Source organism: Centrocercus urophasianus, unplaced genomic scaffold, assembly GCF_019232065.1.
Source record: "Centrocercus urophasianus isolate 14NV4802_14NV808 unplaced genomic scaffold, USGS_Curo_1.0 seq_16, whole genome shotgun sequence".
Lineage (NCBI taxonomy): Eukaryota > Metazoa > Chordata > Aves > Galliformes > Phasianidae > Centrocercus > Centrocercus urophasianus.
The window spans coordinates 30,345,406-30,370,940 of NW_024884711.1; the positions used below are offsets into that span (position 1 = coordinate 30,345,406).

A 25,535-nucleotide genomic window follows, 5' to 3' on the forward strand; every position below is an offset into this window, starting at 1 on the left:
ATAATTGTTTCACCATTTATTTTCAGTGCACAGAACAGAAAATGTCTACTGATTTCAAGACCACAAATAAGTAAATAGAATAACAGAGGGTTTTTTCTCTTTTTCCTCATTAAACCAACTGATCAGAAAGGGCAAAATGCTGCGTATTTTCAAACAAAGGCGTCTCATCACAGACTGTGTTAAAGTAACTTTGAGATTACATAGAATATGAACACCTCTGAAAGCCCTAAAAGACATTCAGAAACAGGTATTAATTTACTCAAGATGTATTTGGGTGGGTTTTTTCCTTCTTCCTACCCTCCCCCTCCCAAACACATTGCTTTAAATAGCCAGGTTTATAAATAACTACCAGCAGCATTTATCAATCTCCTTCCATCTTTATTTAGACTACTTACTACCAAACTAGTTAGGATTTAGCCCTACCCACCATGTAAAGGAGTCACATAATGATCCCTTTATACTCATTAACTACCATTTTAATGAGCTATTACTACCTCGGGACTCAGAAGACCTCAGGGAGGTTGTAACATGCCACTACCCATATAGTAATTCACTGCTGAGTTAGTACATGGCCTCCTTGAAAGAATACAGGAATGCCCTCCATCACTTGCTGTAGTACAGATGCCACTGTCAGCAAAATTCCTGTATGTGAGGCACAACCCAGACTAAAACCTAATGAAAAACGTCTCAGTTAAACTCCAATAAGCTTAACAGATTACCCATTACTACAGCCCACACTTTATTGGACGTAACCACCCTCCTAACAGCAAGCTGAAAGCCAGAGCACTGCCCCACAGCACCACCTCAGTCTGCTGAAAAGAGGAGCACACCTGATTAAGGCACAAGGCAGAGGACACGGCTTCCCAAATGACTATTCATAAAACCTGACAGAGGCTTGATGAGCCATAAATTAACCAACAGATATTCAAAGGAATCTGAATAAAGAAATCAAGTTTACCATCAGGAACTACCAATTAAAATTCATGCACAATGAAGTTATGTACAACTGAAAGGTACACTAAAATGGAATTGAAAAAAATCTCGCCTATATTTAAAAAAAAAAAAGGCATACATACATACGCCATGATTTGTGAAGGAACTGACTTGAAAACAGCCCTTCCTGTTCAGTAGTAACTTAATATGGTAAAGTGGGAATATGGTCACTAAGAAAGCCTACCTGACATTATCTGTAGTGAGAAGGAGCCAAACCACTCTGAAGGAAGATGGTTGCCTCCTAGACGTTATGGCTGCTGTGGGCAGAAACTGCTACACAGCAGCATGCTGGTCTCTGAAATGCCCTGCTTTTTTGGTTGAAGTGTTTGCAGTGAACCCAAATGAGAAGCAGAAAGTCGCACGTGCCCAAATGTGAAGCAGAACGATCACCTCTCTGCTTTCCATAAAACCACTCCTTGCAAGCAGTTACTGCTCTTTTCCTGTGCTACCTTGGAGGCACCCCGTTTGCTGCAGGAAAGGATCGCCAATCCATAAGCATCTCCCCTTCAGTCTGCAAGAGCCAGGAGGAGAACAAAACAGAACCAAAGGCTCTGCTCATGCGGGGAGCTCCTTACAGCAGGCCAGTGCCGCTGTGACAGCAGCACTATGAGGCTGCAGCTGAACCACGTGCTGACATCCCAGACAGGTCCGGAGGAGGCAGTGGGCAAGGATATATAAACAGCAGAAGCTGAGAGGATCAGTGCAGAGGAAACACTTCCTTGTCTATTTGAAAGTGTTTTCCAATGCAACACACAGCCTCAACGCTGGAGCACCTATATGAGCACACATGCACCAGCTCCTCTCATTCTTAAAAAATAATACCACCACAGCAAGCCTTCTGCTGAGAAGCAACGTCACAGGGATGAGAGACAAAACAATAGTTCTCACTCTCTGAAGTCACAGGCAATGGAGCAGACAGGGCTGTCTTTCAGCCAGTGACAGGGAAAGCCAGTGTTCACCCACAGAGTCCCATCCTTGGGTCATGATGGGAGATACAAAGTTGGACAGCTGAAAGGAATACATTTGTGTGCTCCATCTCCAGTTTCATCTCCTTACAATCAGAAGCAAGAAGCAGATAGGAAAAATTCTCCCCTGGCTCCTGTAGACTCTGGCTGGCTCCTCACCCTGCAACAGCTACAGCCAACGCAGAACCACAGAGGGGGCTGACCCAAGCCAGCAGCAAGACAGACTGCAAAAGGAGGAAAGATCAAAATAAAAGGGAAAAGCATGCATTCTTCCATGCCTATGGAAAAGAGGAATTAACAGTTGAGTGAGTAGCAATAAAAACTTGGCACAGGTTGCATCTCATTAACTACGCTACCAGAAATCTCTTTCAGCCAACTGACTGCAGAAGATAGTGACTATTACTAATTCATTTACTTGCCTCTCAACATAGGATTACAGGATTATCAGCATTAAAGATAACAGTGAAAGTTGGGAGATAAAACTCTGATCCCACAGTCTCTGGTAGAAACACTGATAAACTGAGCATTTTGAAACCTAAAGCCATAGGAAAAGTTTTGCTTCATTTAAGTCCTGTGGCCATAAAGATACAGTACAACATCCCCTACATTTATAAACAGAAAGTCAAGACTTAAAGAAGGATCAGCAGACAAGCAAGAACATTTAGTGAGCAACTTCTGTCACGGGTGGGGAAGAAAAATGAAACTGCAGGTCTGCAAGCTGCTGCTGGAAAAAAAAAAAAAAAAAAAGGTGTGTTCCTGACAATCTTAGGAATATAAGCCAAAGCCACGTTCCCCTCTATCGCATAACCTCAGCGATTTGGATGGAGTTGAATCCAAGAAATTGCATCAGCCAGATGCAATTTCTTCCTTTGTAACTCGTTGGGGTGGGGAAGACCTTTTCAGATGTAAACAAAAATAGTAATAATTTCAAAAATAGCGGTGGCAGAAATACTGCAAAACTATTTCTGAAAGTCATAGTTAAGTACCACTGACCAAAATAAAAGAAACATCTGCTGTAGGGCAATGAAACTGCGGAAACAGGAAGAAAGGAAGGAGGGAACTAACATGAGTCTGTTTCCTTACTCAGCTTGCCTCTACCCACCAGTGCCAAACATACCCTGAAATCTCATGTATGAGAGCTCATACATGACACAGACAGAAATGGGTATTGGAGGTCCCTGACAGCTCCCTGCAGCCTCTCCTCTTGCCATACCCCAGTTCTGAGCACTGCGCAGAAGATGAGCGCCTGCCCAGGGGGAACTATTCAGTGCTGTTCCACACACATTTGCCCATGTGTGGCCTCATCTGCCTGTCACCACGTGCTATTCAAACATGTTCTGAAGACGTGGTTACTTGTTTTGAAGCCCATCACAATGGTACCAGAGTTCATCAATAGTATCATTCACCTCTGTGGTATCTTTAAGATAAGCATGCATTACTGTCCTTTTTTTTTTTTTTTTTTTTTTGGATTGCAAAATGAGGCACAGCTATCTCGGGTGCTAATTTTATCAGGATCCTTCCGAGTGCTTATTATCAAACAGCATTCCACACTTTCAGGACAGACTTTAATCGACTTCAGCAGCAAGCGCTTGCTATTTCTGCGCAGAAGCCCCCAGTATCTCAAATTATGCAATCAGAATTGCAGAGCACTCAAATCAATTAGTCACCACTTGGGAAAAGTTCCGTTTAAACGACTTGCCTGGCATCACATAGGAATTCTGTGGCAGAGAGAGGAACAGAATCCCGTCCTCAGGGGCACTTTCCAACTGACTGCTTTATCCGTGGAACCCTTCTTCCCCCAATCTTCTCCCCTGCCCTATCCACACCCTCAGCACCTACAGGTTACAGTTTTGCAGACAACGACCTCTTTCAGCACAGCCTGAAGCTGCAGCAGGGCCAGATCTCTCCCTGCGCCTGAATAAATAAAGACTGTAGGATATAATGTAGTGAATTTAAAATCATCACAATGAGCAAGTACAAAGAAACCAAATTATGACTGGAGACATTCTGAAAACCGACATTCTGTATTCCCAGAAATTTGTCAAAACCTTTAGAAGTGGCACTACAGTACAGGACTTTTTGTAAGGCTGTTGCAGGAAACAGTTGAAAAATAAATAGATTTAAAAAAAAAAAAAAAAAAAAAAAAAAAAAAAAAAACCATCCAACCTGTGCATAAGCAGCACGGACATGCTTTATAAAACCAACTTAAGTGCAGCAGTGGTTTTTCTCCCCTGCAATAAGCCCATGCTCTCTGAAGAATCACTTGGACTCTAAAAGGCTCCACGCAGCTCCAGGACAGCCTGGCTAGCCATCAGCATGACATTCCAAACTGCACATCTTCAGAAAAACCTAATGGAGACAGGCTTACCCCTGAGCACAACAGAGATGTGTGCTGAGGCAGCACCTGCACAGAACGTCTCAGGGGCAGCGAGCCACCAGCCAGCCTTTAGGGCAATGCACACAGCAGATCAGCATCAGGTGAGGCCGGGTGTGGGTGGGTGATCCTCCTGCAGGGCTGGCTGTGCTCTGTCTCCAAAGCCCCAGAAGCATTTCCCGGGCACGTTCTGTGAGGCATATGTATTTTTATCGTCTCAGACAAAGAAGGACGAGACCCAGCACCTTGCAAAATCTCTCAAGTATAATGAAAGTAATGAGATTCTAAAAATAATGGCAGCCACATGAGAAACAGGCTCAGCTTTTTAATTACCAATTTCGTTAAGGTGCAACGGAGCTCTTTGTTAATAATTCAGTATTACTGCTCCACACGTGAGCGCACTCCAGAAGTACAAATGAAGACATCTACTTTCAGACCACTATTTTTTATCAGAAGTACCAGGAATCTTGTCAAAATAGAAATGGAGGCACGCTGCATCACACATAACCCTGCAGTGCTGCACTGCTGTGAAGGGCTGGGCAGCACGAAGCAGCACAAGGCATACTGCTGTACCTTTGTATCACCTGCACCTCTTTTTATTGTCGCATTTGAAATACAGCATTTGTGTAAGAATTAAAAAGCCTCACGTACTGAGAAGACAATCTCTGACAAGCCAAATATACATGAAAAATTTAAGTATTTGATTTAACAAAAAAAAAAAAAAAGAAAGAAAATGTTAAGAATGTACCATATTTGTAGTTGTGCTTCTGAAACACGATTTCACGGTGTTTATATTGGATGGAGTTTTCCTGTACTATACAGAAGAATAACTTAAAATAAAGACTGACGCTGTTCCCACATGGATCAATCGAAATTTGCATGAAATTAATGCAGTATTTTACATATGAACATGGCAATTGTGCATTTTTCTAGGAATCCCAGGACTCACACCCATACTTACATACAGTCAGGTACGGATGCTGCAGAACCACATGGACAATCATAGCTCCAGATTGATGGCAGGCACGGAGCTCTGATCCATCAGTATTTACAGACCTTGATTCAGACTGAAATACCCGTAAGATGGAAAATTCAAGGCATCTTTACTAGCAAGACAATTTTACATATGGAGAACAGTTTATTTTACCCAAGAAAAATCTTTCTGTTAATATTTGATCTCGAGCTGCAAAAGAGAGCTCCATTTGTAACGGATTCTTAACATAGCAAATATTCCCTGAAAAACTACAATGAGGGCAATTTCCATAATCATCCCAGATGGACTTTATAGGATATGTGTATACATGTCTGTAATGTTTTCTACCTGAGAGACCTTACACGAGTACCATTTTTTCAAACAAGTCTGCATTGCCACTCGTCTCTTTTCAACTAATAATCCTCAATGACACCAAGCAGGGGGAGGGGGGCAACTCTCAGAAATGGGGGAATGACCAAAGGGATATTGTCCATCAGGGTGCGTGACAACTGGAACATTTCTTATTTCTCTATCAGTGTTTGTACCAACTGAGTGAAAATGAAAACATTTTTCGAAGACAAATATTCAGTTTAATCTTCCAGTAAAACCTGATACGAAAAAAAGAAAAAGCTTTAGTGGTAAGGAAAAAAAAAAAAAAAAAAAAAGGAAATTTCTTCCTTGCTTTCTTCACTGAAAAGGTCTCTGGAATTCTTTAATTGGTCTGAAATTTAGGGAAACAACAAATAAAGGCACACAAACAGAATGTGGCTGCTGGCTGCATTAATGTGCTGCAGCACAATGAAATTAAAATTCTGAAGTGCTCTCACGGTAAACCAAAACAAAAACCTGTAGAGTTAATTCTACCAGCAATTCTAAGTTCTTTCTTCAAGCTTATTTATTCTGCCCTCATTAAACATTACAGCAAGAGATGTTACTGCACAACTTTATATAATCAGATTTTCATGAAGTAAAATAAAATCATTTTGATGATCTTTCCACAGAAGGGGAACTTCAGATTATTTCCACCCATTCACAATCAGTATTAATTAGTGTATCTTTTCCAGCACTATGAAAGAGTCAAAACGAACTCCATGTTAGTGCCCAGCCTTTAGCTGCAGCACAGCATTTCCCTTATCAGCTACGGGGCTCAGTATTGCCCACAGATGCGGAATTGATTCTTTGTTCAAAACCCAGTAACGTTCAGGACAATTTAGCCCACGCACCAGTTGCTACTTTTTGCCATTTTACGCCTTTTCCAAGAACTCACTTTGTTCCTTCAACCGAAACAGGAAGTAACAGTTTGAGCTCTGCTCAGCACACAAAGAAAAATAAAAATGCCACCAAAAGCTTGTGGCTCTTAAAGCCATGGAGCAACCTCACAGTGATGGTAACGTTAGTACAGGATCATATGCAAGAGAAAATTTAAAAGTGAGAAGTTGTACAAGCAAAGGAAGAAGCTAAGGGATTTTTAGAAGATGAAAATGGATGTGCTGTCTTTAAGAAATGGAACCTTTACCATTACCTGCAGCTCTCCACCAGGCAGGGAGACACAACAGCAACACCCTGCTTCTGGGGCACTGCCACCTCGGCACTATCTGTAGAGCTACACCTGCTTAAGTTCTTGACAATCGCCTAGAAAAACAAAGCTTAATCTGCACATCCACACGTATTCTTTCCGTATCTGATTGTTGGCAATTATGTCATTCAATCTGGCAAGGAGACAGAGCAAGATTAACACCAACTTCCTAAAACAAATTAAATTCATGTTCCAAATGCTCTGATCATGTTGGTAGTACCTTTCAAACTTCAAATTCCCCAAAATCAAATAGCAGCAGCTGGAAAAGCATGCACTACCACAGCAGCTTAATGCTTCCACAAACATGAAAATAAATACAGCCAACTTACACCACATGATGAAGTAAAACTTCCAACAAATTTTACTCAGAACACACTGATAAGAAACTCGTTTTAATACTATTGATGAAGAAATGCCTCAATTTCACAAGGCTTTCAGCCAGGCTTACAGACACCAGCTAATACACAAAATGATGCACTCAAGTGCTTTTTGAAAAATAAGAATGCTTTTTAAAAATAAGAATGGCAACTGAAATGAAAGTAAATGTTTGATAACTCCTGTGAATTTTTCTTCTATTTTCAAGCACGAGTTTACATAGTATTGTCTTCAACAGAACAAGAACAATCCCACTAATGATTAAGATATTTAGTAAACGTGCAGTCCTCATTTGGTTTTCCACTCCTTTCTATGATTAGTAACAGTCTGCACTTCCACAAAACTCAACCAGCCAACTTCTTCCTCCAGTATTCAAGCAAAAACCATAACTGCAAAATATCAGCAACGTGGATTTTAAATGAATGACTTCCATCAATTCGCTTCCTATTATCTGTATGGATGTTTTTGATACTCATTCAAAATCACTTACATGTCAAAGACACTGCATGAAATTGAAACCTTAACTAATGCCAAGGTTTGACCCAGGATCCAAAATAAATCTGCATGTACAGACCCTTGTACCTACACAAAGCACCAATTACTTCAAATAAGGTTTTGTCTGTGTACTGGAGTCCACCCATGTGGAGCCAATTACTATAGCGGGGCCATTATATGGTTCATTTCCCCATACCAGCTTGGCAAGAGGTGTACATGGGTGTAGGAAGTGCGAAAGAGCCTTCGCTAATAAGGCGCCTCAAACACACGTACACACATTGCAGTATCTGATGTTACAGCACACACTTCTTCACTGCGACTGCGCCGTGCACGCAGGAAATACTGCAGGGCAGTTTGTAATTTGAACACTACTTTTTGCGTTTCACTTTCTGGCCCAACAGTAAAATAGATAAATACACAGATAAACAATCAAACTAACCTTACAAAAAAAAAAAAAAGTCTTGAATAATTACTCCAATACTTAATCTGCAGAGCATATTTCTACCAATACCCAAATATTCCAAAGAATGTGGAGAGACAGCAGGATTTGAAGAGTGAGAGAAATATCAGAATTTCATGCTCTTCCAGAAGGACAGTATGTTTATAATAACAGAAGCACTGATATTACTTATCGATCATGTCTGGTATCATTCCATTCCTAAAGGGGAAAGTTGCTGTTTGAAATAATTATTATAAATAGGAGCAAATCTCAAGTATAAAAATCTCTTCCCCACTGGAAGAACTGAAGCTCCATCTAGAGGCATTTCTTCCTCTACTGTCATTTGTGGTATATGCAATATCACCTAGAAATGTGAACAATATTAAATGTCAGAGGCTTCCTTTGTACCTCCTCTTTTGTTATTCATATTGGGTCTTGCCCTGAACCTTTGCCTGGCAACACTAGCTCCTTCACTGCCATCAAGTGGTAAGAAGCCAAAACTGAGCTTAAACATGTAAAATCTCAATAATCAGATTACACGATCACTACAGCACAGAGACAACCATAAATACAGAGTACTGAAAAGCTTTATGGTGTGCATCACTGAAGTTCTGGTACCTCTGCTCTACAGCATACAGAAGCCTCACACAGCAATTTCAGTGTTATTTCCAAATATCTTCTGTGGATTCCATTTTTGTCTTGAATTGCACATAATAAAGATCTATGTCCATGTTCCTCATCATTATATTTAGAACAAGAAGGTCTCACTGTAAAAAGAAATTTTAAGCAATAACATATGTCATACTTTACATTGGAAAAATACCAAATCTGGCTACGAGAAGGAAGACCACAATATAATTAGAGGGAATAGCACAACCATCTTCCCAGCCTCAGCACTGTCTACTGGCAGCATCTCAAAAGAAAGGGCAAAACAGCAGCAGCACACCACTCCAGCAGAGTCTCCTGCAGCAAGTATGCAGCTATGGAGCCTCTTTGTGCTCCACAGCTGACATCAACTGCTGACAGTCGCTGCGTTGGAAGTCTTAGTGCTCCACAATCAACAGCGTCCTGCAGGGAAACGGACACGGACAGCACCAGAAAACTGGCAGGGTTTGTCCAAATGAAATAAATAAGAAACAGAGCTAATAAAGCAACAGCAGAACGTAGCCATACCTTAAGAGCTTGATAACTTCCTGTGGGTGACTTAGGGCACGGCTACTCCCACGGTCACCCATCACTGTTTGAAATTACGGCAGTCCCACAAGGACTTCTCACCACGAGAAATATCTCTGAAAAAAATTTTCTAGCCTACAAACTGCATTCATTGCCTCTCCCTATCTGCTGTCCCACACACTGCCTTATTTCACTGGACTTTCCCTCCAGCAGTTAGCCAACTGGCTATGCTGTACATGACAAAAGCTGACAGACAAAGACTGCTTCAGGTTGTCCTATTAGAGAGGACTGTGGCTGGCATACACAACAGAGCTTAACAATCTCTGCTACAGAAATGTAAAAACGGATAAAGCAATATTTACTTGACTAAAATATACTGAAAAAATATATTCTCTATACTGGAGGTATTTTATCCTTACCTGTACTTCCTTAGGGCAGAGAGAACTACTGACACACTCCCCTCAGACAACGTGCCTTGCAGGGCTCAGACAAACCCTTGCTGTGCAAGAATCAGGCCAGCTCTACCAAGGGCCACTCGCACGGAGCGGTCTGCCACAGCTATGCCATGGGGAAAGCAGCCCCCAGGGACCCCATTATCCATGTGGGAAAGGGTGAGCTAAATATGTGGCCTGCATGCTGGCTTGGCCCAGGAGCCCAGCTGCACAGCGATGCTGCTGACATTACTGCAATCCTCAGTCCCAGCTATGAAAAATTCTCTTTCCAAATAACCTTTGGTACAACACCTATATATCAAAGCTGGGACCACATCAAATATTTGTTCAAGAATGACTGTGGAAAGCCACAAAAAATAAAAAGCATACATTACAAAACCTGGGGTAATTATTTCATCTGCAATGATGAGAAGGAAGGATAGGACTGTCACTGACATGGAGAAGAGAAAAAGGATCTTCAGTAAATAACACAAATTAAGACAAAAAAAAAAAAGAAAAATATATGAGATTAAAAAAAAAAAAAAAAAAAACAAGAGTATAAAAATGGGAACATAGAGGAGAAAGGTTGTTGCATGCAGCCTAAAGCCACAGGCAGCATGAAGCCTGAGGCAACGCAAACCACCTGCTGCTTGGCAATTCGGTCTCAAGGCTCAACTGAAAAGCCAAAACCAATTTCAGACAGAAACTTTAGTTACAGAAAGTACAAAGATTAGACAAAGGGTCTGTGTGAAGTAATTAAAATGTAAGTCAACCAGGGGGCATACAACCACTTTAGCTCCTGAGCTGGAAGAAAGGACTGAATTTATGATGGGCAGTGAAAGCCACAGTAAAACATGATGGCTGCAGGAATACATTTAAAAACCAACAAACCAACCACACAGTCAAGAGGAAAGATGACCTCCAAGATCAAGAGTGACAAACAGAAGGCACTGGAGACTTAAAAAATACCAATGAAAATAAAAATCCTTAAGTTTTTCTTCCTGAACGACACAGTGCTTACACTAATTGCAGATCTCTCAAAAGGATGTACACACTGAATACGATAGGAAAAAGTACCCAGAGACAGCGTGCTCTACCATTTACAGTATCTCTGATTGACAGCTGTAGTTCTCAATGATGGAATGGGAGAAAAAAAATAGGAATGAGAAGACAAGGCACAGTATATACGCAAGCAGGACTGAGAGTACCATCAGACTGTTCACTGTTTCTACCTCTGAAAAACACAATAGAAGGAAAAAGAAAAACCTAGCGCAAAAGCCACGGAACTTGTCTTCAAAGATGAGAAGCTCCAGGGGGTTGCATGGACAGCCACCATGAAATGCAACGCAGGAGGCTCGTGAGGTATTTACAAAGCCTTGACAACACAGTATCAGCTGGTTAGGCAGTGCTCAGCTCTGGCCATCAGGCCCACATCCACTGTACACACTGAAAACCGGCACCCGCAGCCCCAGCAACAGTCTGTCTTGGCGGACAGTAAAGGTTAGGCACAGCAAAAGAGAAAACATTTAGATAACTGTCTCATTTTCTATCACTATTCTGGGATTGAGAATTTGAAGTGAGGAATTTAATTTGGAGGATGAGGAGAAAAAAAAATTAAAATTCTGTGACATCCAGTGAAGACTAAAGCTTTTGGCAAGTACTGGATCACTCTAGAAAGCACAGGCGTGGTGGGCAGGTCTAAGCTGATCTGCTAAGAAGTCTAGAGAGGAAGGAAAGAACTGTGCTTTCTGGCCATGGCATCAATCTGTTGAGGTGCAGCCAACTGGCACGTAGGGCCCTCATCCATCGCTCCTGACAGCAGACAGGATAACCAGCACCTGGTAACAATGGGATACCATAAATTCACTGAAACTTCAGAAGCTGTGCGAACACATCTGACATAGTTCAGAAGTGAAGAAACTCAAGTTTTGCAGCCTTCTGTTTTCTTTAGGACAGAATGTGAGACGATATCACACTCCCAACTAAATATCAGATTTTCTTTTTTGAAAAGTACTTTATTTCTTTTCGTTGTTAAAGAGTTGATCTCTAAGGATAGCAAACACGAAGAAGATGAATGAAATTCTGTCTTAGAAAGAAAACAAGGCATCTGTATTCAATGTTAAGCAACGTTTATATTCACAAATAAGAAGCTGACAAGCTGCAATGCAAAATGGCGATCAGTGAGAGAGCACTTTAAAACAAAAAGTTGCCCAACTGATGTTCTATTGCTTATTTCTATTCTATTTCTTATTTTCAGGAACAAATTAAAACAAATACGAAGAAATATTTCGCCCTGCAATCTTTAAAACATCATGGTTCAGGAGCAAAGCCTCATTATTAAGGCAGGATTTTTACTTCAAGTGTATTTCTCTCTAAATCTATCCCTTTTATAGGGAGAATGCAGCATTACTCAAACTTTTTGTATTTAAATACGCTTGACCCCAGCTTACAATTTCAAAACCTGATGGAATTCAACATTGTAGTCTTACCACAAAATTGAGATAAAGCTAATGCATGTGTGATAAAGATCAGCTGCAATACTAAATAATGTTTAATTGCACTTACATATTTCAATTTGCTGTCACACTGTGACAAATTGGAGCCTGCTAAGGACAATCCTAGGTCTAACTATTATCATAGCTCAAATTAGAGAACATTCACCATCAACCCCTCACCTCTGAATCTGTCTGATCTTAAGGCCATTTGAACTCTGCACCGAATACGTAGCACCTACAAAACTGGACTTCCCACAGAATGTGGCCCAATTTAGTCTTTCATTACCCAATACTAATTATTGTTCTTTAGGGTTCTCAAACAATCTCTCAGTGCACCAAAGCAGATGATAACAAAGAGCCAAGTCTCCCCCAGATTTGCATCTCTTGATATTAGTCAAGGTAAACTAACATAAACAGAATGGAAGCAAAGTACTACATCCAGGGTGTAATTATTTTAGATAATACCAGCAAGATGAGTTTATCCTACGTTATAATCAACTCCCTGAACAATACACTGTTTAACCCTTTTTGGCAGAAAGAGAAAACTGATTGTTTACTGCAGAACTGTCCCAAACCCCTGAAATACTTTACCCAGTACATCTGTTAGCTTCAATACGCTAACTTGAAGTTCATGCACTTCAACCAATTGCCTGGAGCAAGGCTTATCTATTGGTAAGTATTAAAAACTTGCAGAAATGATAGTACACCATAAAATTGCCTTGTGCCTTTTTCTTAAACAGTTCAGAGGTTGCATTTGATAAAAAACACAAAAATTGACGATTTCACAGTGATTTGTAACATCAAAAAATAAAAGTAAAATCAAGTTCTTACTTAAGCCAGCAACAACAAGCAACAACACTGCTAGTAAGTGGCAGTATCACAGTTAGTAGAAACTGAGTAAGGTAAGTAATCTCATTGCATCCAAACAGATAAAGTTCAGCATACCACAATAAGGAGCTTGCTGAGGACTAAGTTGATAAAACCACAGAATTAGCCAAGTATAAAGGTACCATCACTGAAAAGGGAGTGGGGAGGAGAACAACTCTACGCAATCCTGAAACTAAACATTACAAAGCCAAGGCCTCCTTTTACCTTCTAAAAAGAGGGCTACTGTCCAAGACTGATGTTAGAGAGGCAGTGCTAGTTACTGAAGCTAAGAAAATTAACAGAAACAGATGATATCTTTCGGGAGTCCTTCAGAATACCTTAGTTAAAGGCCTGTTCTCTAAGAGAAAACGCTTAATCACAGATGAGTATCAGCTGAACAAGAAAACCACACATTCTTCAAGTGAACAATAACTAAACCAGCACTTTGGTGGCTTACATGCCAGTTCCCATAGAATCAGTTGAATACACAGCCAAAAAAACTGTAGAGCCCTACAGAACCTTGCGCATACAACAGTGAAAGGATGGGGAGAAGGTCCAGAGGGCATGGGATGGACCAATTTTGAGAATGGTTCTGACAATGTTGCACACTACAGATCATCCAAGAAATTTATTTGCTTCAGGATGGGAGGAATTCATCTTAGAAATAGAAGATTAATGAACAGAATAGAAAAAGCAAGGCTCAATGGCCTTCAGGATAGATATAAAGACAGCTGAAAGGTGTTCTGTTGGGGATGGGTGCTGGGATGGGCTGTACTCAATACGTTAAGTGATGACATGAAGAGGGGAGCACACAGTTCAATCTCAGAGTCCATAGGTGACATATGCATTTTGGGTGGGCGCTAGTGAGGGATTGCCAGACTGAATGCGCTGGTTCCACTGGAAGTACAACTAAGCCACGCTTACAGAGCAGAACTTGGAGCTGGCAGCTCGACCTGTCTAGAAGGAAAGCGGGTTTTGTGTGCAGAATTAACACAGCTTTCTGGTTAAGCACCGAGTATTAACACAGCAGCCAGTGAGATTTACTAAACGGATTACAGCATGGAACTCTGTTCTGTGTATCTGAACCTGAACACAAGCCAGTTATATCCTGTACTTAAAAGTGAAGTATAGCTTACGTATGGAAGAGGTTTGTTCTCTCCTCACCACTGTAAACAGCAGAACACAACTGACTGACACCTTCCAGCTGCATTTCAACTGATACAGTCCAGCATTTGAATTTTTTTGTTTTGAATGTTGCTTTGTTTGTTCTTAGTGTTGAAAAAGTAGTGTAGTACAAAAAAGAACAAAAGGAACAAACAACAAACAACACACATTACAAACTCACAAATATTTTGTTCTCAACAAACAGATAGGTTTGTATTGGTAAACTATTTTATTCAGAATTTTTAAACAACTTACAGAAGAGCTTGAGATTTTCTATTCCCACTGAAGAAAATTTTGAATAATTCGTAGAAATGAGAAGAAGCTCCTACACAGATTTTTTTTTTCTTTTTGCTGCAGCATTACAATTAGACACAAGGCACAATAAAACAATTACTAATAAACTGTCACAAAGCTTTAAATGGCATACAGCTCTTTGCTCTGCTGTCAGAGCATATATGTTCCATATGATAATGCTATATGAATTAATCACTGACTATGAAGTGGTGATTTTTAGTCTAAATCAGCTTGAAACACACTAAAACACTGATTAGGCTGCAAACTCATTCATAAAATGTGCCAGGGCTAAGTGAGACATGGATGTGCACTAAGGGACACGCTTTTGTGGTGGTCAGCTAGTGTTAAATGACAGCTGGACTTGATCTTAGGAGTCCCTTTCAATTTAATGACTCTACAATAACAATTACTGCCCCTTAAAGAAGGACTACTCATCTCAGTGCAGTAAGGCTACTCCACAGCTTTCTCATCTGCCTACCAGCACTGAATGCTTCTTCAACAAGCAAAAGCACTTCATGTTGAGACAGCAGCATTCCAGAATTACAGCCCATAGATAAAGCCAGACTCCATTAGTTCTTCTTCACTCTTTAGTCAGAGAAAGACCGAAGAGTGACATTATTTCAGCAGCTTCTATGTGTCTTCTGATTTTTTTCCAGCACCAGATTAACACTGAGAAGAAAGAACTTCAGATTTAACAGAGATGAGAGACTACATTAATGCTCTTCTACTCTCATTCCACCACTCATCTGCTTGACACTAAGACAAGACGCTTCTAAGGCCTGGGAGCCAAGTCATTCAAGAAATTTACACCTAAGCAATCTGTTGGATGAGAGCCCAGTAACTTCCAACATCCTGCTACAAATCCTACTGTAAAGTGCTACGGTCAGACCACTGATTGCAGAACTGTATTGCTACATGCATTAGGATTGTTTACAAGTCGCTTTTATACAGAGCTGTAACATCCAAACAGGGCTGACAGTCAAGCAAACAGAACTGAGGGGAGAAAAAAAAAAAAAAAAAAAAAAAACAGAAAAAAGCAATCTCCTTGTAATTAATGAAAAAAAATTTCAAGCTTCAAAGAATACACATATATACATACACACATACACACACATAACTGTTCAGGGATCCAATGCTGAAAGAACAAAAAAAACCAAGCTTTTAACCGGCACAGCATATTGCTACGTAAAAGCAAGGACACTCACAAATAAATCAAAAGCAAAACTGAAGGCTTTCAAATGCTGCATGGATTTCACAGTCCACTACAGGACCATGGAAAACAAGCAACATTTCAGGTATACGCTAATTTCAGGTATACACTAATTTCCTCCGTTTGTTTCTTTTCACATCAGACCTGTTCTCACAGAAGAAAACCCCTTTGTCATTGCTCACGCTCCCATTCCCTCTGCTCAGCTGTGCGGCAGCATCGGTGCTCTTTGTTAGCAGCTCTGCCGACAGTGTTAGGAGCATGGATTCATTCAAAGGACATTTTTAAATGCTGAATGATCGTTTAAAATTTGGCCAGGTACTGCAGTTGAAGTGGAATCACATATATCTCTAACCACCCCCCTTAAAAACTGTACTTTTCTCTAGAGTCAATCAGAAAAACATGTTTGCTGTTTTCACTGCAAAATGGCTCTGGTTTAGATGCCAACATAGGCACATACAGGAGAACTCCAGCAAAGGAGCAGAATTCAGAACAAGCATAAAACATTCTACAAGCAGCAGAGGCCTCCACAGGTTACCCTCAACAAGAAATAGGTTGTTCCCTTCAATGAATTGCTAATAAAATGCAGAACTTTGAGGAGATAAACTAGCCTGTTTTTTATTCCTGCAATTTGAAAACCAAGTTATTATGGCTACACGCTAAAGGACAAGAAAAGCAGAAAGTACAGAGAGTTAGAGAAGCAGCTCCAACATTACTGCTATTGCAGACAAAATTAATAAGCAAATAAGCTCTCCTTACTTCACCCCCCTCACAGCACCCTGCTTACTGTTAGCTCCCTTGGCTCCCAAGCACAGCGGTTTGCTGTTAATGTCCGTTACTCTACAGAGCCAAAAAGAAAATGAGTTGCCAGGGAAAGTCAAGAGTAAATGTTTAAAACTACCTCCAATGGTAAATTCTGAAACACTTTGGTGTCTTTAAGAAAGCAGCCAACAAGCAGCAATCAAAGCCAAAATAATAATAATAATAATACAACAGAACAGATTTCCTTCAGCAACATTCAAGCAGAAAGTTAGAAAACAATACAGCAAGTGCATTTACTGGAAACAACAAGTTCCATAAGCGTAGATGTCTGAATCATTTTTATGTATTTCAATTGTGAACAACAAACATCAGAGAATGTTACTCACAAAACCGTGTGAATGCGCTCACAGAATGCATGGAATCAAGCAGCAGCAGCTTACCTGGAGTTTAGTGCTGTTTAAACATTAATAAATACAAAATCCCATATCCTACATCATCCTCAATTACAAGTCTTAGCACAGTTGTCACAACTGGCTCTCTAGGGCAGTTCTTCCAAGTAGAAGTTATTTCTGACAGTTCAGAGCAATAGGGATGACGAAATACATCTTTCTTATCTTCTGTTGGACACAGAATTCCAATTCCATGATGAAAAGTGCATTAAAGTCTAAGCCTTCCAAAGTCATTAGGCCTCCCTAATAAAAATTTTGAACACAGAATAGAAAATAAGATAATCTTAACAGGTTTCTGAATCAAGAATCTGGCCCATTAGACATGTTTCATCTGCCCAACAATTTTCATTCCTCAAGTACAGTAGTGAAACATCAAGCTGCCCCATGGCACATTGTGGCACAAGACTTGCAGAAGTCACAGTGCTGTCATGCAAAGACAAATTAGTCTTACAAAACAAAGTAAGAAAACCCTAAAGCTCACAGTTTTGACGTAATTATCACAAGAATTCACACCATAACTGTAGGAGTGTAAAGTTCTATCTTACTAGATCAAATACTTCCACTACTTGGAAGACTGAATCAATACTGCAAATTTAGGTTTGCTCTAAAACATGACTTTATTAATAGATGACTTTATTAACACCACAACCACACTTGTTATCCTTAAAAAGCATCAGGGAAGGGAACAGCCTTGAGTGATAGGAAAGAAGCCAAAATAAATCTCTGGAGTGTGGTGCATCTTCTCACTAGAAAGAAGAAGCACACTGCTCAGTTTCTGGGCTGCCCCTCCTCATTCCCCTCCCCTATCGTGCTGGTGTGCACCTTACAAGCAAGGGGAGACAGAAGGCTGTGCAGATAGGCTGGTTTTGCTGAGGGATTGAGAGCATTCCTTGAGTAGATACAACACTCTATCATGTGCCTGGTAATATGATAAAAGCCATGTAATTTGTCATGGGGCCCATTTCTGGTAAGGTTCTTAGAAACCAGTGCCAAGAGTGAAATACAAGCCGTAGATGATAGTCTAAAAGTTGCATCTACCTCAATTTCTTAGCACATAAAGCTAACTTTTTTTATTGTTCCCACTGACTGTGCATCAGGAAGCAGTCCTGGAGCAGATGACGTGAACTGTGAAGATGACGTGAAGCAGCTAGAACTGAACTGTGAGATGCATACTAGGAGCACAACCACCACACTTCAATACAAACAGGCACCAAGTCCACACGGCCAGTCTGGAATGAGTTCAACAACAGAACTCCCTGCTATGCAAACAGTACGGGCATCAGCTCCTTGGCAGCAGGCGGGCATTCTGCAGACACAGCTCTGCCAGACTGCACTGCTTGCTGAGGTAACACAGCTCCTCTGTTCCAGGTCTTTGCAGGGCCTACAAGCCCAGCGCCACCAGCTCGTCTGGAGACACTGTGGCTTCCCACAGCCAAAGACACCTGAGGCCTCAGTCCCCACATCTAGCACTTTCTGGAGCCAGTTGCATACTTGCGGCTCACAGACGAGAGGACCACAGTTGGGTTCTATACTGTGCCTGTGCCACGCTGTCATTTAGCAGATCCACAGTCTGGGCAGCGACGTGGATACAACGCTTTCAGCTTTTCCAGTAAAGCCACAAGAATAATTCAGATTTGTCAAAATAAATTCAAAACAAATCTCACAAGAAAGATAAGAACATTAAAGAAAAGGCCTCTCAACATTTTAAGGGGTTATGTATTTATCTGTTGGCTGGCAAGTCACATGTTAGCTCTTGCTCAGGAATCTGAGGTGCCAGGGACTTCCCTTCTGCTTCAAAGGACGCCTGGAGGAGCACTGTGTTTGCTTTCACACTGGCCCTGCACACTTCCAATACAAATCTGCTCCCTTACCTGATTCCCAGCAGCCGCCATAGCCTTATTCAGAAATTCCTTGGTCCTAGCTAAGACAGAACACACTGCTCTGCACTGGCCAATCCTAGCAACACAGCTCATGTATTTTTAACACATCTTCATTGAATCAGCATGCTGCAATATTGTTAACACAAACAAGCAACATTCCCCAAAAACTTTTTGATCAGAACTCTTGTACTGTAGAACTGTACCACAAACTTTCGCAAGGTTTCAGAGGCCTGTAGTGCCTTCCTTACTGCAAGCCAAAACCAGTAAAGGAGAAGATAATTCCCTTGAAGCCATATAAACAGTTCTAACTAACAGCACACTTCAGCACAAAGTTGAGAGGCTCAGCTGACACCAAACTGATTCACCACGAGCATACCATATTTATGCAAGCACCGGCCAGCAAAAGCTGCAAGAGATGACAGAATTAACTTGAGCTGTGCTTATAGCTCCATACAAGTTCATAGTTCCTCAGATTTCCTGGAATTCCTCCCAAAAAAGTTGACATCATCTTTGTATGTTCTCATTCTCAGGTAACAAGGTGATTTTGTTACCAAGTCTGCACAGCCTCTGGTTAATTCAGCAACTTCCTCTGAGTTTTAGTATGAATACTTCTCTGGTCCTCATCCTTTTGTCAATGTGAAACTGGCCATGCTGAAGTGATTACTGAAGTGTTTATTGTATCTGATCTGTCAAGAGTTTGATTCTCTTTTCCCCATTTGGACACAAATTCAGTAACCAAGTGGGAGACATGGAAATGTAAGCTTCTCTCTAAGTCAAAGGTTAACTTGATCTCCACATTTTACTAGGTCAAATTTCTTTACAAGGGTAACATTTTAAATGTGCCACTCAAGTAAATCACATCATGGATTTTAGAACAACTGAAGAAATACAAAGGTGAAACAACTCAAGAATTGTTCAAAACAGAGGTAATAAAAGTGTAACAATTTAACTCTTTGCTATATATTATGTTATTATTAGACACAGTGGCTTAACAGATAGACTGAGTCCTTGTATAATAATCAGATACTTCATAATCCAGGTACTCAGCCTGGGGCCTGGCCAGTGCCTTCTCCAGATGTTCCTTCCAATTTCACCCTCCTTTGAGCACCTGTAGATTTCTCAGCCAAACTCAGCTTGAGGTCAAGCACTAACAGAAGTTATTGGAATAACTGAGACAGTTAAAGCTTTACTATTCCTCTGTCACTCCACTTTCAGAATAAAAATTATTTTCATCAGATGATCTTCCATCTCAGCCACTGATGTTGGAAAACACACCAGCAGCATTTGGACCTAACGCTGTCAATGCTGGATAGCGGTTACCCATCAATGCCGTGAGGCTTCCACATAATTTGGCAACATGCAGAACTCTTAGTTCAGTGAGCAGAGACTTGCAACAGCAGTCATTACTTCTCTTCAATTCCAGAGGAAAATCCAGCAGCCAGAGGCAAGAGAGCTGCAGTGCTTTCCTTACCTTGTCAGATGAGGTCAACATCAGCTTCAGACACAGCATGGGATGTATAAGACATGAAGTACAAGAAATGCCAGCACCACAATTCCCCTATCAAGAGCTAAACTGCTTTAATGCCTTACAGATGTATTAGAGTCATTCCTTAAATTTTCTTCTGAGCCAGAAGGTGACACATCTAGAGAAATGCACCACCCTGATACACTGCTATTAGTAAGCATGGTCCAATATCTGCAACTTAGACACAGAGTTTATATGCTGCTTAGAGCCTCCCTCTCCCATGAATACATGAAGGTAGAAAGGATCACCAAGACAGTACAAGGCAAAGAACACAAAGAGGAGGAAATAATAATAAAATAATTGATGAATGAGAGATTATGAAACAATCCAAAGACCCAGTCACAAAGGCTATATTCACAGTCTCTGTCCTCCCTGTGCTGAGTCCCAAGATGAACACCTGAGCATATGGGAACACAGCCACCAACACCAGAACTACAAAATATTCAGGGTACCGTACCCAGTGGCATACCAACTCCTAACAGAGACACATAAAATAACCAGTAAGGTCCACTAAATCAGATTTAAAAAACAGCAGAGAACCTCAAGGAACACGCAGACAGCACACAGAGGCATTATGGTAAAGGATGCTCTGTTTTAAGGCATCCAAGGCAGGATACCTAAGACTTGTGTGCTCCCGGACCCCACTACAGGACCAGCCACCTTCCCCATACCACAACTCCAACCACTGCAGTGTTCCAACACGTCAATGCAAAACAGAGCAGACAGAGCCTGCCTTCAAGTCCTTGTCTGAAGCACTGGGACCCAGCAGCACTGGAGAAGCAAGCAACAGGAGCAGAAGATAAAACTTGCAAGGAGCTGTAAACCTATCCAGCTCCTTTCAGCACTCACCAATTTCTATCAAAGCTCAGCTTTGACACGGCATACTCTATTACAGTAACCACAGGGGTATTCAACAACACCCACAAAACATAGCGTGTCATGAGCTCAAGATGCCATGACACATGGCCAAACAGCCCATTCTTGTGACTAACAAAACCACCCTTCAGTTCAGCTTGCACATTCACAACTTTTTTCCTGCTTACACACGGCAGGAGATTCAAGTTCTTCATTAAGATCTTCTACCATCCTACAAAGCCTGAGAAAAAGTGCAAAGTAGCAGAGAATCCTCTTACTAAAAGTAACGTTATATTTTGTCAATCTTACTGTGCCCGATACCTTTTCAGCCCCTGACAAAATTCTGTATCCCTACATTACCTAAACACTAAAAATGCCTTTCATAGAATCACAGAATCACTCGGGTTGGAAAAGACCTTAAAGATCGAATCCAACCATGACCTAACCATACTACACTAACAACCTTCCACTAAATCATGTTCCTGAGCACCACATCCACATGGTTTTTAAACACATCCAGGCTCCCCAGGGAGCCTATTCCAGTGTTTCACAACCCCTTCTGTAAAGGAGTTTTTCCTGATATCCAACCTAAACTTACCCTGGCACAACTTACGCCCATTTCCCTTCATCCTGTCACCTGTCACCAGTGAGAAATTAAACCCCACATTTTTAGGCCCATGAAAGCAAGCCTTGTGCAGCAATGTTTGCCGTGCCATACAAACGATGATATTCCACAGTATTTAATGCCAGACGCTTAAGAAGAATAAAGAGATGGAAGTGACTGCATCTCCTGACAACCACAGCTGACAGCTCCCCAAACACGACCCCTACATGATGCAAACCCCACCCTCTCCTTGCAGGCACAGCCCTGAAGAAACACACCTGAAGACACCGTTATTTTCCTCAATAACTACAAGGACTGCATCAGACCGGGCCGTAAGCTGCCAAGGAAGCTGTCTGACCAGCAGCGTCACTCACAGCATACAGAGATATAGGTGAGATACCAGGCACGAAATGCCTCTTGGGGACCGGTGAAGTAACGTTCTAAAGAATCCATATTTTACTCTTGAGGAGATGCATGCTGACTGGAGGACAGGTCACTGCGGTGAGATCCAGTGAGATGCACACAGAGAGGAGCACCCAGAAGATGATGGAGGGCATCAAGTGAGGTCCAAGACAAAGGACACGACTTGGGGATGTCAAGGGGCAGCAAAACTGGGAAACCCGGAATAGGAATGCTGGAACAGGCGTTCCTGTAGAGACCGCTTGAGCATGGAAACTAACTGGAGGAACGAGCCGCCACCAAGGGAAAGGGCCGCAGTCCTCCGCAGGGACCCGTGAAGAAAAGCGGGAGCTGCAGCCCATGACGATGCGCAGCGTCAGAGAAGTGGCAGCCGTGCAAAGCGGCGAGAAGCGAGGAACGGCGGTGCGCAGAGTGCGCGGAGCCGGGAGTCCGAGAGCCGGCCGGCCCGCAGGCACGAGCGGCGGCGGAGCAACAGGCGGCGCGGGCACGGCTGGGGCGGCCGGAGGCGACGGGGCCGGGCCGGGCAGCGGCGCGCCGTGACAGCGCCGGAGGCGGCGCGGGAGTCCGGAGCGGACGGTGGGGGAGGGGAGCCGACCGCGTTCGAGCCGCGCGGAGCGCCCGGGTCGCGCTCCAGGAGCGCTACGGGCCGCGGGGCCGCGCTCACCTGCTGCACCCCCAGGAAGTCGTAGAAGTTGCGCGGCACCTCCTCCACCAGGTCGAACAGCTCCAGGTCGCCGCTGTCCCAGGCGCGGCCGCGGGGCGCCAGCAGCGCCAGCAGCACCAGCAGCGCCAGCCGCAGCAGCGGGTAGCCCATGGCCCCGGCGCGGACGTGGCCGGGCGGGCGCAGCTGAGGCGGCGCGGCGCCGGCAGCCGCTGGGCGCCGAGGAAAGCGGGCGGGCTCGGCCCCGTCGGGAGCGCCTCACCCGGACCAATCGCCGCCTCGGCTGCGCCTGACGTCGGCTGCCCCGGCAACGGCGGTGCTGGCGCAGGCCAGGCGGTGGGGGCTGGGCGTCGCGGCCCTTCCCCCTCCCCTTCCTGCCTCGGCCTCTTTCCTCGTCCTATTTCTGTTTCTCCGGCGGGCCCGCGAGAAGCAGAGCGCGCTGCTGCGGCGGGAGCCGAGAGGCGGGAGAGCGCGGTGCTGCCCGCGGTCCTGCGCGTCCGCGGGCCGGGTCCGAGCCCTCGGTGCGTGCGTTTTCCGCTCCCCGAAATCGCTGCAGTGCACGCTGCTAGCGGCTGCCCCTCCCCCCTCCGGGCTTCTCGTGCTTTCCTTGCTTAAACTGATCGTGGACGAGGGCTTCGTGGCTCCGCGCTGGCCGCGTTGAATGTCTTGTTCTGTTACCGCACACACAGGCGGGCTTCTCAGGACACGCATATTCCCCTCAGATCCAGGCCTCCTTCGTGACCAGTTGAGAAAAGGCACCAGTTTCAGTCATCCTGGAAACATCTTCGGTTTTCTCAAGTTCAGAAAATACTCTTCTGGTTTACAGAAACCCTAACTGCAAATCTGATCATTGTCTAAACTCGCGCAAGAGGAGACGGGCACCACTTAAACCTCTACATGGTGTAGCACTGCTCTGAGCACTCTGGGAATAGTGAGGCAGCTTTAGAAATACAGCCTGCCTAACTCAGAATAAGGGCTTGAATCTGTGGAACCGTAGAAAATATACATGCTCACATCCTATCGTATGTATCATAACCCTTACCATATTCTCTGACTATCATTTTCCAACCCGTACAGTCTCAAACATTGTCTTCTATTGAAACCATTCCCCTTTGAATAAACTACTTAAATATTAATTAGATTGATATTTAAACTAGTGTTTCCATATCCCATATGCACACCCTCTGGGCTGTTAGCATCATGATTCTGCCTGCGGCTCTGTTTTCTGAAGCGACACCTAAACCTGCTTGCCAGGAAACAATAATTTAACCAACATCCGATGGAGGCACTCTTCTTGAAAAGGAGCACTTAACTGTTAATTCTGACCATCTTAAAAAAATGCTTCTTTCAACTAATCACAGAGCCAAAAAAAAGTCCTTTTGCAGAGAATCACGGAGTCATGAGAAAGTCATGGGCAAATCAATTTACTAGTTGTTTTGCTTTGCAGGAGTAACTGAATCTGTTGTTGATTGATTTCTTTCCTGTTAATTATTTTCTTCATCTGCTCATTTTTTGCACAGCACAACATAGCTTAAATTCCCTTTGCTGCATAGTTTGCCTATGTTCTTCTTGCTTTCAAGCCTCAAGCTTTATTGCACGAAAATACTGGCTTTTGCTTAAGAAGTTATCCTGAGGATGTAGCACAAAGCTTAAAGATGCAAAGTACCTCTGAAACCGACAAATGAAGAGCACAAAGTGGTATGTTTTTTAAATGAGGTTAAAGATATTTTTTTTAATGTGAGATGAACAATACTCCATACCCTTAGTATTTTCTTTCTAAACTCTCCTTCCTTTCTGCTCCATTCTCTACCTCCATTAGCTGCATTTTGCCTGATAAGCTTCTAAGCCTCCTCAGTGAAGCGTATCTGGTACGATACTTGAAGTACCACCATACTGGTGTCAGTCTCTCCTCATTTTTCTGTTTTCTTGTTTCAGCCATAAGTGGTCAGTTTTGTCTCGATGACTCACTGGGACCTTCCCCCTTCTCCAGAACTTCAATTAATCCAAGTAACACCAGACTTCCACAACACAAACTAATGTGGTTAAATTAGAAGTCAGTTCTCTCTCCTGGTTTCAAAGAGAGGCTTGAAATGCCAAGCAACATACACCAATTCAGCAATGGTTGCCTTCTCTGCAAGCCTAAAACAACGTATGTCAGAAATTTCCAGTGACATGGGCCAAGACTTCCAAGTGCAATGACCAAGCTAAATCTTGGTGTTGTGAACTGACACATGTAGGCAAGAATGTAGAAAATTACATACAAATTTTTCATTGTGGTCCCAAACTATTCATGCTGGGAGGTATTATTACGTTTTTTTCCCAATACATATCTGATATTTAAATGGCTGGAGGATCAGAAGAAGGTTTGTTATTGCACACCATGTCCTGCATGCAGTCTTCCCAGCTAGGCAGCTTCTTTGTTTTAACAATGCTGGGAGCTGTGGAGGTGAGTGCAGTGTTTGTGTTCTCTGCCATGACGTTTCTCTGCCTGCGCACACAAGTAGGTATCACCATATTGGCTCTCCTTTGTTTAAATAAATCTGTGTTCTGATGCTAAT

The 25,535-nt window shown here is 42.6% G+C and overlaps 1 protein-coding gene across 1 annotated transcript in view; it reads right to left on the minus strand.

Moving 5' to 3' along the window:
• The window catches only part of DNAJC1 (DnaJ heat shock protein family (Hsp40) member C1), a 94,219-nt gene extending 71,089 nt beyond the window's left edge, over window positions 1–23,130 (minus strand). The window contains exon 1 of the mRNA XM_042816898.1: window positions 22,981–23,130. Coding sequence (XP_042672832.1) covers window positions 22,981–23,130 — 150 coding nt within the window. The remainder of the gene's footprint in view (window positions 1–22,980) is intronic.
• Window positions 23,131–25,535: the final 2,405 nt, after the last annotated feature.